Source organism: Pezoporus flaviventris, unplaced genomic scaffold (assembly GCF_033815535.1).
Source record: "Pezoporus flaviventris isolate CSIRO_AGI_PZ_B2104156 unplaced genomic scaffold, CSIRO_AGI_Pfla_v1 ptg000002l, whole genome shotgun sequence".
In the NCBI taxonomy this organism is placed as follows: domain Eukaryota; kingdom Metazoa; phylum Chordata; class Aves; order Psittaciformes; family Psittacidae; genus Pezoporus; species Pezoporus flaviventris.
The window spans coordinates 61,090,876-61,107,829 of record NW_026892550.1 but is presented as its reverse complement, the minus strand read 5'-3'; the positions used below and the strand labels follow the sequence as shown (position 1 = coordinate 61,107,829).

At 39.6% G+C, this 16,954-nt stretch overlaps 1 protein-coding gene across 1 annotated transcript; it reads left to right on the top strand.

The window, feature by feature from the left end:
• The first annotated feature begins 5,221 nt into the window (after positions 1–5,221).
• TMEM184C (transmembrane protein 184C) lies at positions 5,222–16,000 on the top strand. Its single transcript, XM_061441061.1, has 10 exons — positions 5,222–5,521; positions 6,932–7,062; positions 7,157–7,193; positions 9,115–9,320; positions 10,049–10,123; positions 11,010–11,103; positions 12,533–12,645; positions 13,362–13,461; positions 13,954–14,125; positions 14,374–16,000. Exons 1-10 carry the CDS (start codon positions 5,405–5,407, stop codon positions 14,664–14,666), a joined length of 1,338 nt encoding a protein of 445 aa, XP_061297045.1. The 5' UTR covers positions 5,222–5,404; the 3' UTR covers positions 14,667–16,000.
• The last annotated feature ends 954 nt before the right edge of the window (positions 16,001–16,954 follow it).

Sequence of the window (16,954 nt, the reverse complement as noted above, 5' to 3'; positions counted from 1 at the left end):
GTCTAGAGTTTTTTTTTCCATTTTAATTTAGTAAATTATTTATAGCGTTTCATATACTAAGGAATAATCCCAGTTTATTATGTTTTGACATAACTCTCTTTTAAATAAATTTGAAATTCATGAGAGCTGCATGTACATAATGATTGACATCAACAATAATTTGCATCAGTCTTTCCAGTAGAGGAGAATGATGCTAGTACAGCTGTTATCTTCAAGTTCTCGTGAGTAGCTTTGTTACACTTTTCTGTAATATTAGAAGCCTTAATGGTTAGTGAAGATGTGGTCTGCTTGGTTTTTAGCAATACTTCACATGTAACCTCTTTCAGAAAACAAGGAAGCTTGCGTGTGTTCCAGAGAGAATTAGTCCCACACAGTGGTGCTAGTTCACTTGCAACCCATACGACACCTAGAAAAGTGATCCTTTCTCTTATGTGTCAACTGCAATTTTTCCACTGTACAATACTTTGAAAAAATTATAAATTCATGAACATGAATCTATGTGTGAGGATCAGATTTCACACAGTTGTTTCCTATATTAATGAAAAATGACTAAGGAACAAGAATATTTATAAATATCAGATTGCAAGAATGCTTCATTTTGAGGGCCATGTTTTTATTAACTCCTATTATCTGTTACAAAATTATTTTGGTCTACGAAATTATTTTAGAAGCAGAACTGGTTCTTGACAATGGAAGCTTGGCACAATAAAGACAGAACATGCTCTCTGTTCTTTTTAAAAGAGTAGTGAAAAAGGGGATTTACTAACAAAAGATTCCCTAACAAAAGATTAGAAACTTACAGATCAAAACAGTTCATTTTCTGATAAAAATCCAGGATTATTTCTGGGAAGTGAAAGATTTCCAGTAAGAACCTTCAGTAGCGGAGATCACTGAAACTAACCTACTACAGTGCTTAAGTATACGCAATTCCACTTACCACAGTTTCAGCACTCTTGTGCTACCTCCATTAAAAATAACAGAATACCATTATTTTTTTGTAGCAAATACTTACACATTTATTATGTTTCCTTTAAGTCTTCTCTAAATACAGTTATTTTAGTCTTTCCTGAAAGTGTCTGCATTTTTAACTTCTAATCATGCTGGTTGCTTCTCAGCAGACACATATTTCCTTTGTTGTTTTTTTTCTTAAATCATGAACAATTTTCCAGTTAAGCCGTTACCAGTGTAAGTAGAACAGAGTGATTGTTCCATCTCTCCTGTGAAAGATACTTTTATTTACATATTTTTGTATAGTTCTGGCATTTTCCAAAGTTGTTTGAGCATCACTTGCTCACACATTTTGATGTGAAATGGTGGAAAACCTTATTTCCTTCTAGACTGTTAGAATACCCTAAAGCCTTGGTTTTATGATAAAAAATAAAATCTACTTTTGATTTGTTTTGTAGAAAAACCTGCGAAATATTCCAAACAATCTACTTGCAGTATTCCTTTAACCTTTTTGGGGATTTATATTTACACACATATTTACAATATGGCTTTACATAACAACTGCCACTGGAGAAGGGTATGCAATTTAGTAACTCTATTACCTTTCTTGCACAGGTTCAGTCTAGTGTACCAATCCCCTGCAGCATCACAGAAAATCAAAGACATCAGCGTTGGAAAGACTTATTAGGTTTTCTAGTCCAACCTTACCTTGATAAAATACTAATTAAAGCAAGCTACAGTGACTGGCCAGTGAGTACGCTTGTGATAAGCAGTATAAGTAAAGTGAGGTTCCCTTCCTTCAGGAGGGTAGATATAAGCATTAGTTTGGCTTTTTCCCCTTTAACAGCCTTCACAAAACTTAAAGGAACATTATATTGGAGTTTGGGACTTTGACTCTTGACTCTGATTGGGCTGAAACTGGCAGAAAGATTCAATTTCACTGGACGGGTAGGTCAGCCCAGTAATGGTATGACACAACTGTGTCAAGCTTTGCTTTGTAAGAAATCTAACTCAAAATAATGACTTGAAGTCTGTGAAGCATTCAAGTTCTCCCCAAGGATTTTTTTGGGGGCAGTAAATGCTGAAGAAACCCTAAGAGTACTACAAATGATGCAAGAACTTACATGAAAAACATCATTAAGAATGAGCTTTCATCTTGATATTCTCAGGGAAGTAAAAAAAAAACCCTCAACACCTAAAAACCAAACCAGTGGTTGTTCTTCAATGAACCAAAGTACAGGAGGAATTAAAAAAAAAAAATCCTCAACTTAAAAAAAAATAAATTATGTTTATTCATTAATGATGTAAATGTTTTCTAACATTTTTGATACATTAATTATTGACAAATTACCAGCATACTTATTTCTAGTACTCATGCATTTGTGTTGTCCGGTTTTCTGGAATTGTTGGACACATTTGGTTTTGTGTCTGCTACATGTTTAAGAAAAGTATTTATATTTACATACTTCCTTTTATTATTCAATATGACTAAGCTCGTTAGCTTCTAATAGACCTACTTGTACCATCTTGCCAAGAATGGGTTACATACAAGGAACAAAGGACAACAGAATAAGTACCTTGATACTGATTTGATAATACAATACAGAAATGTAGTATTTCAGCTCAAAACAGTCAAAGACCTGTTCTTCAGTGCCATCATGAACGAATAAGATTCTGTTCACAAGTCTGCCATAACCTTGAGCAAATCACCTCTGCAGCTGAATTTTTATTTATCTGTAACACAAGGATGAACTCTCAGCTCACTTAAAATGTTTCTTATTCCTGAACTTCAAAATTCAATTTATCGTTAACTCACTAAGCAAATGGTAGAAAAGGCAATCAGGGTATCAGACTTACTACTTAAGGTGGTCAGGGCTGCTGCTGAGATAGTAATTCAGACCACTCTTAGCTCTAGTTAATGGTGGAAAAGAGAAGTACTAGATCAAATTAAACAGGTGATTATCCAGGCAGAAAAGGACTTCATAACTTGCCATCACTTGTAGAGAGAGCTGCCAGTTACCGAGGAGATCAGTAGCAACTTTTCCTCCTAAAACATGGAGAAAGAAAATTTAACAGCCCACGACCATAATCTCCATTTCAGGTTTAGCCAGCACAGCTCAACTGTTGGCGTGTGTGCTGAGTCCAGATTTACCGACATTTCCTTGAAGTGGATGGGGAAGAGTTACTTTGGCAGTTCATAGCAGCCAAACAACTGAACACTTCCTTCCAAGAGTAGCTGCTGCCTCATCTACGCATGTAGCCATGTGAACTATTAGATGTCATATAAATGCAGCATGTGAATGGTCAATCAGATCTTACAAACAGGAATCTGTTCACCTTCTGTTAGTTATGTCAACACCAAGATAAGCAGTCTGACAAGTTTTGGGGTTCTACAATTCAACAAATAGGAAACTTTCACCATGCATAGTTCCAATGAAAATATGTTTCCAGTCATTTCCACAATACAGAGATAGTAACTATTCAAAAAACCATGGAGCTCCATTATTGGAATAACAGTCTACACCAGTGATAAGTTAATAGTGGAAACCCTGGGAAAACAATTGCAATGCAAAGGGAAAAAAGGAGGAAAATAGTCAGGAGTTTAGCTAGAGAGAGAAAAAAAGAGAGACTCCAGTCACTGTTCCTTAGTACCTTACACTCCATATGGTTTCTTACAGCATACTCTTCCCAGCCCAACCTCAAACTACAACCTGCATTTGCCTCCTTCCAAGAATTTACAGCTGCAGCTCCTTGAACATCTGGCAGAGTATCACTAATGGTACTAATTTAGTTCAGCACATGAGTCCTGTGTTTTCTCAGTTGCTACCATGGAATTAACGAGCACCTTAGCTGTAGCGGTTTTTACAAGCCACTTCAAAAGCAGTATATATTTTGCATCATTCATGTATCTGCTGGAGTCTTCATAAAGCCATAAAATTTTTGGGGCTGGAAGCAACCTTAAAGATCATCTAGTTCCAAGCCCCTGCCATGGGCAGGGATACTTTCCACTAGACCAGGTTGCTCCAAGTGCTGTCCAACCTGGCCTTGAACACTGCCAGGGATGGGGCAGCCACAGCTTCGCCGGGGCCTGTGCCAGGGCCTCACCACACTCATAGTGAAGAATTTCTTCCGAATGTCTAATCTAAATCTCCCCTCTGTCAGTTTAAAGCCATTCCCCCTTGTTTTATGCCTACACGTTCTTGTAAAAAGTCCCTCTCCAGATTTCTTGTGGGCCCCCCTTAGGCACTGGAAGCCTCTCTAAGGTCTCCCTGGAGCCTTCTCTTCAGGCTGAACGAGCCCATCGCTCTCAGCCTGCCTCCGTAGCAGAGGTGCTCCAGCCCTCTCATCTTCATGGCCTCCTTTAGACTTGCAGCAGCTCCACATCCCTCTATGTGTTGGGAGCCCCAGAGATGAATGTAGTGCTCATGCCAGGTTCATACCACTACCCATTTTTGTAATTGGTACAGATTGCTCACTTTGCCCGATGTTGGTATCCACTTTGTCCAAAGGTGAGCATCGATTAAGGTGTTTTACAGAGGCTTTGTTGACCTGTATAGTTATAGCAGCTGTCTCTGTTAACTCAAATTCCTGAAACCTCTGCCTGTTCACACACTTCCTAACATAAATGTCACTAGCTCCGGCTCTCCTTGAAGTCCGCAGGCGTGGCGTTTTCCACCCTATCCACTGCCGGCGCAGGTGGCAAGCTTGCTGCCGTAAGCCAGGAAAGACCACTTGCTTCCTCCCCGAGAGGCTCGTCACTTAATGACTTTTGCCACGAAAGAGGAAGGAACAGGGTGTGTGTGTGGGGGGGTGTGTGTGTGTGTGTGTGTGTGTGTGTGTGTGTGTGTGAGGGGGTATCAGTTCATCTGCCGGGCGATGGAGCGCCGCTACCTCAGCCGAAATAACGGTCGTACACGGGAGCACTTGCCCTCCCGCCCCGCGCCAGGTAGCAACCCCGCCTCCCCGTAGGAGAGACCGTTGCTGGAGGGGAAGAGGGAAGGGAGACCGGGCCGACACTCACGCACCGGCCGGAAGAGACCATTCGCCCATCCTTCCGGGGAGGGCACGGGCGCGCCGCTAGCGGCCGCTGCCCCAGGCTTGGCCAGCGGTGGGCGGGGTGCCCACAATAGGCAGGGCGAGCGGGCAATTGCCGCGGCCGCTGAGGCTGGGGTGGGGCAGCAGGAAGTGCTGCCGGGCGGAAGCGCCGCGGGGCGGGGCCGCGCCGCGCTGAGGCGGGCCAGGGCAGTGCCGGGCTGGGCTAAGCTGCGCTGAGGTGGGCGGTGGGGTGCGGAGCGGAGCCGGTAGCCGATGACAGCCTGTGGGGTGTGTGGGTGGCTCCGCTCGTGATGCGCGCCCCGCGGGGGCTGCCGGGCCCGGCGCCGGCCCGCTGAGGCGCCGCGAGCGCCGTTTGGGTGCGAGGAGCCGCCTGGCTCGGCGGGGCAGCGTCGCCGCGGCCATGCCGTGCACCTGCGGGAACTGGCGGCGGTGGATCCGGCCGCTGGTGGTGCTGCTGTACATCGTGGGGCTGCTGGTGGTGGTGCCGCTCTGCGTGTGGGAGCTGCAGAAGCTGGAGGTGAGGGCTGGGGCCGGTGGGTAGCCCCGGGGCTCTGTTGAGCGCGCTTCAGACCCGGGTACCGACCCAGCGAGGAAGAGGGTGGCTTGGAGGAGTGCGGGGCGCTAGTGTGTGTGCTTGCTGTGCTGGTAAAGCACGAACGAAGCAAGATGAAACAGGACGGGAATTCTTTCTCCTTCCGGTTCAATGATAGTGTTTAAACAGTTGGTATGATGTTGAAGAAACGGGAGTCGGTCGATACAGGAGCCTGGCTGGAGCTTTGCCCTGCCCAGAACTTAGGTTTTAACACTTGGTAGTACTAAAGCGGGCATTCGCAACCTAGTATCTTGGGTAGCTCTGTCTGATCAGGAAGAACTGAGGTAGTAGATACAGAAACCTCATTTCTATGCTGGTGGTACCGAAGTATGTCATAATAGTAGTGTATGATTCACTCATATGATAGGATTACTTTTCTAACAGAAAGTAAAATTTTAACTTTAAAAAAATACGTATTGTCAAGTTCAATACAGGCTTGTTCCGCAGGAGGTGAGCTCTTTCATGGTATGATTTTAATCACTTGACAGTAAAATCTGTCTTGAGTGTGTTAAATTTCTGATTTTGAAACCCTGGTCTGATGCTTTTGTATGTTCAACTTAATGGATGTGTGTATTGAAGTGGTATCTGAGATTTCAAAATCATTAAATCTGATACTGGTAGCGAAACTACTCAGAAGTGATCTTGGAACCAGAAATCAACAGAAGACTTGGGATTTTGATGTGCAGTAGGGAATCAGAGAAGAAATTCTCAACCAAAAAAAAAGTGTTTGAGAAGAATCTACTATGTTTCTCGGGTTTTGGTACTTAGGATTATTAATATAGTTGCTTTTTCAGAGTGTTGGTTTCCAGTTGTAGCCCTGTGTTTTAGCAGACATATACATGTGTATGCACACGTCTACTTCAGATTTTTAAATGTAACTAGTTGAAACTGACTGCTACTTGGAACTTGATTTTAAAGCTAAAAATACTTTAAATCCACAAGCTTTCAGGAACTTTGTAATGAAGCACTGAGCTGAGACAAGTTCCAGACCTGAAGCAAGGAATTGGTTGTGGCTTTTAGCAAAAATAAATACTGAGCATCACTGTGCTTTTGTAGAATGTTTTGTGTTTGTTGGTGATGATTTTGTTTGGTTCTGCAAGATTTCTCATCTTTTCCTTGTTTAAGTTTTACTCTAAGCCACAACCACAGATTGCAAGGGAGACTTGTTTTTTGTTAGGAAAACTAAACTTTATATTGGGGATATGTACTTAATGGACATCGTAAAACTTTATTGTATAGAAAAAGAAAGGTAAATTATTTTTCTTGTTATACTAGTAAAACTTTTAAGTATTAGTACTGAAACTTTGATGTTGCATTGTTCTTTTTCTTTGCAAGGTTGGAATTCATACCAAGGCATGGTTTATTGCTGGGATATTTCTACTAATGACTATACCAATATCTCTCTGGGGAATACTACAACACTTAGTCCATTATACTCAACCTGAATTACAGAAACCAATAATAAGGTAAAAGCTCCCATTTTACCTTTGCTACAAATGTTGAATTTAATTCAGACTAAAAATACTACTAGTAATATTAAATGTTCTTTTATTGTAACAGGATTCTATGGATGGTGCCGATTTACAGTTTAGACAGTGTAAGTGTTCTCTTACTGTTAACAGCTTAATAAAATTCTGTTTGCTGGGGAAGTGAGCAGAAAACAATGTCACAGCTAGCAGAAACTGTGCTGCATGGAGAGTCGCAGTCCTAGAAATGTCTGGGCATTCTTATTTATGGAGTATGTTAGAAGTCTAGTTCTAGTGATACTACGTTCTTCTTGTGGAGCTTATGGGATTGCTTTTGCTAACCCTTTTTAAACCTGGTCCTTGAGTATCATTTATGCCAGTTGTGGAAAGGGGCATGAAAAAAGCCTGCTTTTGGTCCTTCCATCTTCAGTCACAGCTGAACTGGAAAACAGTGATCCAAGTACTGTCTCAAAATTCAGTGCGTTACTTTTCTTTCCCAAATTATGCTTAGTGCTAAAATTCTTCCTTTTTGCTTCAGGAGGCAAAGGATAAGGTCCCACAAAAAAATTCATTCTCGGTATTTTATGCCATAGAATTGGCCATAGCAGATATGGTTCATGTAAATATGTCACCTGCGGAGATGATTTCAGCCTGGGCTAAGCAACATACTAAACCTGCAGACTGTGCAGGATGTGTGTTTACATGTTGTCATCACCTCCTGACATCGCAAATATTTGTTTCCTCCATAAAAGACAGGTTTCCAGGAACTTTTCCTTTGATATTTTTGTTTTGTTTTGCTTTTTGTTCTTATCCCCCCCCAATCTCGTGAGTGTTTCTGAAGTGTCATCCTATGTATGTGAAAGACTGGGATTTAAAGAGATCTTCAGAGTGAAGGAGAGTGGGGAACAAAACTTTACCTGTTTTTTGTGGGGAATATCAAGTACCTCAGGTTGCTATTTCAGTTTGAAGTACAGAATTTTCTCTAGCCAGGCATTCAGGGATATTTCTGACATACTGAAATCTTTCTTCAGGCTCCTGGATCTTTTGGCCTTTGCTGCATATATGGTGTCCTCCTAGAGTGCTTAATCTGAGTTGAACATAAAGTTCCCAGATTCAAATGCTGTATTCTCAGTTTGCTGATTGCAGTATTGCAACTTCCACAAAGGTTTTGCACTATCTGTCATCTCTAGTATTTCTTAACTGTGATGAGGATGTGAAGCATCTTCTTCATAGTTCTATTAAGAAGGTCAGAGAAGGCACATTTGCTCTGTTACAACCTAGGGAAGTAACATAAACTCAAAAGAGCTGCCTCTTTAACATGCACACACCACACACCCCCAACCAGACAAAAATCAAAACCAGCAGGACAGGTTGCACTGAACAGTTTCAGTGTGAGACTCAAAATTGGAAGCTCTGACAGCTGATGCATAATCACAGTTCTGAAGAAAAAAAAAAAAACAACCCAAGAAAAAAAGAATAAACAAACGACCCCAAATCGCTTTTCTGTCTGAAATTCTGGTTTAGAGGAATGACTATCACTTTAAGTCTAATCTGTTACACTCTTCCTATATTTTGCAAATATGCCAGAGCAAACATTCACATGTTGGAAACCAAAATAAATCAGATCAGCTCTGTACTGTCAGGCTAAAAATGTAGTTTTCAAACCCATATTGACAACGAATATGTGAATCTGGGGAAACAGTTCTGTCTTGTCTCTTGAAAGGAGTAGGTTATGTGTAAGAGCCATCTCCTTAGTTACTTTTTAAATGAAAGACTGAATTGTGTGGTCAAAGATACAGAGCATCTCCTGCACAGTGCTGTAAGCATTTGAAGCAGCAGAGATAAAACCTGAAAATGTACTAGTATTTCTACAGAACGTTATTTTTTTTAGCTGTAGCGTCACACTCTCATCAGCCAAATGCTTCAAGCCCTGTTTAATTAGTGCTTGCTGCCTGATGAAGTATTGCTTGCTGAACTAGCCAGCCAGTGTTGTTATTGGAATCACTTTGGTCTTTCTTGCATGTAATCTTTTATGTACTTCTCTTCTTACAGTGGATAGCTTTGAAATACCCCAACATTGCAATATATGTGGATACATGTCGAGAATGCTATGAAGCTTATGTCATCTATAACTTTATGGTTTTTCTTTCAAATTATCTAACCAACCGGTATCCAAACCTCGTATTAATAATAGAAGCAAAAGATCAGCAGAGACATCTGCCACCTCTATGTTGTTGTCCGTCGTGGGCTATGGGAGAGTGAGTATATGATGACATCTTAAAATTTTAACCTGTGTAATCAGATACAAATGTTTTGTTTTCATATTTAGTAGTATAACTTTTCCTTGGCAGAGTTTATCAACTATGATTGCCTACTGAAAGCAGTTGTAAACATGTAAAACACCGTATTAATCACACTTATTTCTAACATGCATTAACTCAGGTGGTGCTGAAGGAAACTTCTGGGTTTTGAAAAGTATTGGGAAAAGGTCCCCTTGAATTTGCTTCCTTTGCCATCAGTATGTTTGCCAAAACCTTTATGTAGACCAGATAGCCTATTGCTTTTACAGGTGAAGGACGGAAGGCCATATGCCCCTGAACTGTTTGTTTCTGCATGCTTAATCTGATAAGCATCTCTTAAGAGATTTTGATAAAGCTCTTTAAAATATTAAAGAAAAACCATGAAAGTAAGTCATTCTTAAATACCTTCCAGCACAGTGAAAATTGCATTCTTTTTGTTTAGCCCAGAAAGAAGTTTTCCATGCCTAAATGGTAAATTATTGAATATTTCCTGTTAGGTATCTATGAAAGTCTAGGGTTTTCTGTAATGTGCATATACACACTGTAACTGTAGTACCTGAAGTCCTGGAAGTAGAAGTTGAAAGTACCGTGAAATAAAAATTCAGTTTAACTGCTGAGAGCAGGAAACTTCCATAAATGAATTGTCTTTAATTTCTTGTACAACGAATTTTGTCTTTCTCTTGCAGAGTTTTATTATTTAGATGCAAACTGGGTGTTTTGCAGTACACTGTTGTCAGACCATTTACTACCATTATTGCTTTGTAAGTATGCTCATAAATAATTAATATTGGTCTTCGGGATACAATTTTGAGTTATGCTGGAAAGAATTTTCATGCCCTTTTTATTGAACTGAGGCAGTTTGAAAGCAGACTCGTTGTGTTACATGCTTAATGCGTCCCAGCAATTTGAATCAATCTATGATTTCTTTATGACTTCCCTATAGCAAATGACTACTTGCAGAATTGAAATAAATACTTAATGCCTGCTGCTGATAGCAGTGGGAGAGAATGTTAAGTGCTGTTGATGTGGGGAAAAAACATTTTCATGATCTCTTAATTTTTAGAGGTTTGTTTTTTTTTTTTTACTTCTCCCTTTTCTCCCTGACTTCAACAGTTGGTATTTTTAAAGTCAGGTTCATGGAACTTTCTAAATTTTGTTAAACTTTGTGTGTGACAGACCTGACTATGCCATCATACATGTTGTATAACCTGTTGTTATAAAGGAATAGCAGGCAGCTAATGCATGTTGGTGCTGAAAGCTTAATTTCATGAACTCTGTATTGGTGGTCATTACTGTTAATTCTGTGGGACTGTGGAAAAAAAATTGCTACTTCCAAAGAATATCCATATAAATATTGGCTGTAGGTGTTCTAACAGTTAAAAGCAAAAAAAAGTTAAAACCACACAATGTTTAATTGTTGAATTAATTGAATTTCATTGAAACGCTGTTTTGTCTATAGGAAATGCATACTGTATTTTCCATGCCATATGCTGTTGGAAAGTGATTTTTGTGCATATCCCCCAGTGCCTATATTTGAGTTCCAAAAGAGATTTTGGATTCTAACCACTGATGGGTGTAATGAAGATACAGCACTTAAAAGAAGCTGATCTTTTACTGTGTAGTTTTTAACTCTAAAAATTCTTTCAGAATTTGTGAACTAGTGGGAGTGTATGATGAAGGAAATTTCAGCTTCAACAATGCCTGGACTTACCTGGTTATACTTAACAACATGTCACAGCTAGTGAGTATCAAGAGTGCATCTTTCTGCTCTTTTAACCTAGTGTATTAATATTACGTGAGTCTTCTGTGTGAACTGTTGACAGGAATTTTGTTAATGTCTGGCAGTTCTTATGGGTAGACTATTTCTCACTCTAAATCAAAGTTACTATCTATTAAATATTATATATGCAAAATATTAGGAAAACAGATAATCTAAATCCTTTCTTATTTTTAACTATGAAGTCCTATAAAGCAATAGTGTCCTCTCTACCCTGAACTGTTTGATGAGTGAAGTGATGTGGCCTAGGCATGTTAGACCTGCAGACTTGTCTCTGCAGAAGAGTTAACTTCACCCACTGGTGTAGCTTCCTGCCAGCACACAGCACTGGCTACCTTAAAAATACTGTGTTAAAAGCTGGTGGTAACAATATTGACAGGAAAAAAAAAAACAAAACAAACTGTGTATTCAGTGTGGAGATTCTGGCCTGCCTGACACCTTGTGTTGTTGGTTCAGCTGCCAGATGATGTCAGGGTAAGAGTAAGATGTCAGCCCCTGGACGTGAAAATTTCATTTCTGGAGGTCAGGGATTGCATTTAGTGGCTTGCTGGGAATGCAGAGGAATAATTTTCTGCTTGACCTGGGGCATGGTATACATGAGCTGTTGCAAGAAGAAAAAGCAGCAGCTCTGGCTCCTTGCTACTTAGCCTTCTAGCTTCTAACCTTCTTCCTTCTCTTGGCCACAGCAGCAGGACTCAGAACAGCGTAACTTCCCATCTGGAAAGGGCTTCCTCCTCCTACTGCCACCCCTGTGTTTGATGGGTGGCTGTCACAGAAGGTGTTCTAATTTATTTCTGCTGTGACAACACTCCCAGAAGCAGCACGTACTTCTATATGTACTGGTTGACATGATTTCTTGAAGAAACTTGATAGTAAGAGGCTAGGAGAATATGTGTGAAAAGGGCAGATAGATTCCTTAGGTTTGGCTATACATCAGTTTGGTTGCTTGCAGTTGTCATTAATAGGAAATACGTTCAGATTAGCAGTGAAGATTGCATTCATTGCCTCATCTCTCATAAAGAGGCAACATTTGAGGTGTTCCTAACAGAAGGCTGAAAGAACATGTCCTTTTTGTTCCATTTTCCCTAGCTTGGCATTGAAAAGATTTTATGGGACCTTCCTACGCTTTGCTTGAGTGTGTAGACAGATGACCTTTGTCTGCTAATACCATGAATTTCAGAAATACAATTCCAGGCAAAAAAAGAGGTCTGCTTTAAAACAGCAAGGCAAAGATTGCATAAATTCAGAGCCTCTTGTCTAAAACAGCTTTTTAAGCTTGTGTTGTGCTGTGATATATTCTTTAACTGAAGAGATGCTGTAAAACAACTCCCTCGCGAAATAAACAAGTATTTTGAAAGCAAATAAACAAGTATTTTTTTCATTTTCTTGTTAGTTTGCTATGTATTGTCTGGTGCTGTTTTATAAAGTGCTACGTGACGAACTGAACCCTATCCAACCTGTTGGCAAGTTCCTCTGTGTGAAGATGGTAGTTTTTGTTTCTTTCTGGTAAGTGAATTATTTACTCATTACTTCTTGCTCTCAGGGTAGATCATAAAAGAGATAAAAAAAAAAAAGCTATATTGTTACTGAGTTTAGAGCCCTCAAAAAAATCTACCTATAATACTAGTAAAGTATTGTGAGGGGGGAAGGGTGCTCATACACTGGGCACAGCAGTCTTGTTCACTTATTTTTCAGACTTGGTATTTTGTAAGGTGATGCTCAAGAGCATAGTTTATTTTAGAATCTTCACTTGCATTTATTTCAAAAGAAAAAAAATATTTTGTTCTTTTTAAAGTAAAAAAAAAAAAAGGCAACTGGTTTTCAAAGTAAGGGACTATAAGTTAACCATGAATTACTATTTAAGCATAGCTCACAATTGGCTGCTAATGAATAAGTGCATTTGACTGTCTGAACATTAGGGCTGAACATGTGGGCTGCAGTTAATACCCTGAAAGAGAAGCAACTTGTTCTAATAACCAACTGAAACAACAGACTCTTATTTGGTTATGTTCTCAGGTGATCTTTAGGACCACAGATGAATGACATCTCTTTTAAGTCTGTTTTCTTCCTCTTAAAATCTAAATACATAAACAGTATGGGTTTTGTGAGGTTCTTCCTGTGTGTACATACAAACAGGACTCATGTACCAGCTTTATTTGCAGGGTTTTTGGCACTACTGTTACAACAGCAACAATAATTATATATTAAAATAATCTTTGTAGGCAAGCTGTGCTTATTGCATTGTTGGTGAAAGTTGGCGTTATTTCTGAGAAACACACCTGGGAATGGCAAAGTGTGGAAGCTGTAGCCACGGGCCTACAGGTAGGAGCAGACAATGAGTTCTTACGAATGGCTGTATATAGGGTGACATAGCTGATCTCAAGCAAATATTGTCATGCTTACTTTAATTAACACAGGCTAGATTCGTACTGAATTTAGTATAACTTAGCCTGAGTTTCAGCCAGTCACCCCAAGTGAGTTTTATGCCCAACACTTTTTATTTCCATGTGTTGGGCAGAAGGAATATACCCCAGTTAAATACTTCCTTGCATTTCTTCTTGCAATAATTCATTGCAGAGCTGCTGCTTGTTGAATATTTGCTTTTAGCAAGTCAGTCCCTCAGGCAAGGACTAATTCCTGTATGTATATAGTACATGTGGCTCTCCAAAGCCTGCTGAGAATATCCTGCCTCTGGCGGAAAAATAGCTGATGCCAGTATCCCAAGGCAATTGCAGTCTTTCAGTTACAAAAGAAACCCAGAACTATTTTTCTGCAGTTATGAATGATTAAATCAATCTCTCTCTCTCATTGCAGGATTTTATCATTTGTGTTGAGATGTTCCTGGCAGCTATTGCACATCACTACAGTTTTTCCTACAAACCTTATGTTCAAGAAGCAGAAGAAGGGTCATGCTTTGACTCTTTTCTTGCAATGTGGGATATTTCTGATATAAGGGCAGATATATCAGAACAGGTTCGAAATGTTGGTAAGTAACAGGCTGATCTGAATAATCTGTTAACAGCAGGTGTATTTTCAGCTTCATTTTTTTTGTTTGTTTTTTTAATTGGAAAGACATTCTTTTATTTGTTAAAGCTAACAATGTCCATATAGAAACTCTTACAAGACAAAGCCTCATCTTCTAATTTAACATGCCTGTTTTAGAGTTGATGTGTTCGAAGACCTTGGTATAGTGCTGGAAGTATTAAAAAGTATTTTCATTTGGCATAATTCTAGGAAGGACAGTTTTGGGCCAGCCACGGAAAATGTTTTTTGCTGAGGATCATGAACAAAATGAGCATACGAGTCTACTGTCTTCATCTACTCAAGACCCAATTTCAGATGCTTCTTCGATGCCATCTTCCCCCATGGGCCACTACCAGGGGTTTGGACACACTGTGACACCTCTTACAACACCGACGACAGCCCCTGCAGTAGATGGTATTTATAACACTAATGCTGTTGAAGATGCTGAGGAGTCACCTGAACTAGAGCACAATTTATCAGAAAAAGCTCTGGATAAAAGTTAGACTCACCTTTTCCATGAACGTCTGAAGGAGTCTGTGAGATGCTTGCCACACATGTTCTGTTAACATATACTCCTAGTGATGGAAGTTTGAAAAGCTTGGAAAAGCTGCTGTGCGGACAGGAACCAGGATATGGCTGCAACTGACAGCTGAATTTGGAACCAATAATAGATATATCTGTGAGTACCCCATGAATATAAACCACGCACACTGGAACAGTTTCTGCATACATTTAAGAATCAACTCCTTAAACTGCTAAACACTTACACAACATGTCAAAATTACGCTGACTTTTCTTAATACAAGAGAAGTATTTGAAAAAATACTCTGGTCTTCTAAAGATGAAGTGTAAATGCTGCTAGTGATGGAAAAACTTAATTTCAAGAATGTAATTTGAGGGCAGTAGCAAAAAGTGTTTGTATTAGCTTTGGTTGTCCTCTTAACAGTGGTTAACTTCCATGCTCCAATGCTGAGTGGAGTGTGGGTGAAATGGAAACTTCTGTACAGATGCCATCACCTTCCCCTTCTCATAGCTAAATAAAACCCCTTCATGAAGATGAATTATTACAGAGCATCAGTGAAGCATCTATACAATGCAAGCATTCCTTTCAGGCCTCGCTATGAAATTCCATGCCCAGCACATACAGTTGGCGCTGTTGTTCTTGTAGCTCATAATTTGTCTTTTACATTCAGCAGAGACAGCTGGGATGATAGGTTCTGGATTAATACCTTACACTTGACTTTTTTTCCTATCCTTCTAAAACAAGAGTAATGGTTACTACCTTAAAATATGGGGGGAGGGAATAAAGGATGTCAAAAAGGAGTTACAAACCAAAACTGCTTTCTTAATATTGGGCTAGAGTAAATTATTTAACACTTAAGTTTGTTCTTTTTTTAAGCTGTTAAAGCAGGATACCTTGACAATGTGTCTGTAGTAATTTGTATTCATAAATTTGTGTGTATGTGTGATTACTGTATTATGCTTCTAGTATAGCCTGGATCCAAATGTAAGAGGTGATTTTGCCTACCAACCCCCAGAAAAGACCTTTGCTAAGGTAAAACTAAGTAGCTAGTCTAGTACTGGAGTTACCGGCATTAGATGTCTGACTAAGAAGTGTGCTTGTATCAAAACATTATTTTGCAAAACTGACAGAATCAGAGGACTGTTGTTTTTATCCCATTATCAGATTTGTACTCCTGTTGCATGTTTGCAATCTGACAAAAAACCCTACAGCACTGACCTTTTAAATGACACCTAAAGGCTCTTTTCTAGCATTGTTAGCATTCACAGGATAATGTTTAACTTCTGGCTGTCCCAGTAAATTCATCTAAGTGCTTTTTGGTTTGTTTGGGTTTTGGTTTTTGTTTTGTTTTTTTTTTTTTTGCAGTACTAGTGTGATGTAAATATTGCGCCTTACTCACTAGGCTGCATATTTTACAGGTGACTGTATTTGCTGTATCTGAACTTAGTGGGAAAGTGCAAATCATAATTTTCAATTTGCCAAGTCATTGCCTTTGTTGTAAATAAGCAATTAAAGATTTTATTTAAACTCTTCACCTTCTTGCAATTTGACTTACTGTTGCAGTAATTTAAAGAGTGGAAATGACACATGAATACAGCTGCCCTCTTCATGGAAGAGGGGGATCTGCAGTGTAAATAACACAAGAGTGTGCTTTCAGTACTTTAAGGATTGCACTGAAAAGGGAATTCACTGAGCTTCTGAAGAATCAAAATCTCCTGATCTGTGCTTGAGTCCAGGTATCTTTTTATCCATGTAATAGACATGTTCTAAACTGAAGCAGCTTGCAAAGGCTCACAATGCCTGTAGGCTTCCACTTCAGTCACTACTGGAAAATAGCTAATTTCCTGCATGTATACAGGGGATTAGTAGAAGTATCTGAAGGATCAGAGCTGCTGGAAGCCAAGTACCTGTTCAGTAACCAACACACTGAAGCAATTGGTTTAATACCTGAAGTTAGGTGTGTTTGGTGTAAAACTTGGGTATGGTGCAGAGAGGGGACTTTGGTAGGAAAAGAGCTAGTTAAGCATCTTGGTTACTTCTGTCACGGCATTTCTGGAAAGCTACAAAGTTATTTTACTATAGAGCAGTTATTCCATGTGCACACTATTCCTGCTTTTTTCTTTCTAGGAGAAAAGTTATTTTTTTCATTGCAGTAGCTCACAGGAACACACCTTTCCATTAAGGATTGCTACTGAATTTCCAAAATAAACAGAAATCTGTCAGTGACACCCTGTCTTCTGAAAACTACTACAAGTGTATTCCACAGCA

Excerpts from the sequence above, each read along its gene's own strand:
- TMEM184C (XM_061441061.1), top strand. The coding sequence starts at position 5,405 with ATGCCGTGCACCTGCGGGAACTGGCGGCGGTGGATCCGGCCGCTGGTG. Across the intron at positions 5,522-6,931 it reads GGGAGCTGCAGAAGCTGGAG|GTTGGAATTCATACCAAGGC; the intron begins GTGAGGGCTGGG and ends TTTCTTTGCAAG. Across the intron at positions 12,646-13,361 it reads GTAGTTTTTGTTTCTTTCTG|GCAAGCTGTGCTTATTGCAT; the intron begins GTAAGTGAATTA and ends TAATCTTTGTAG.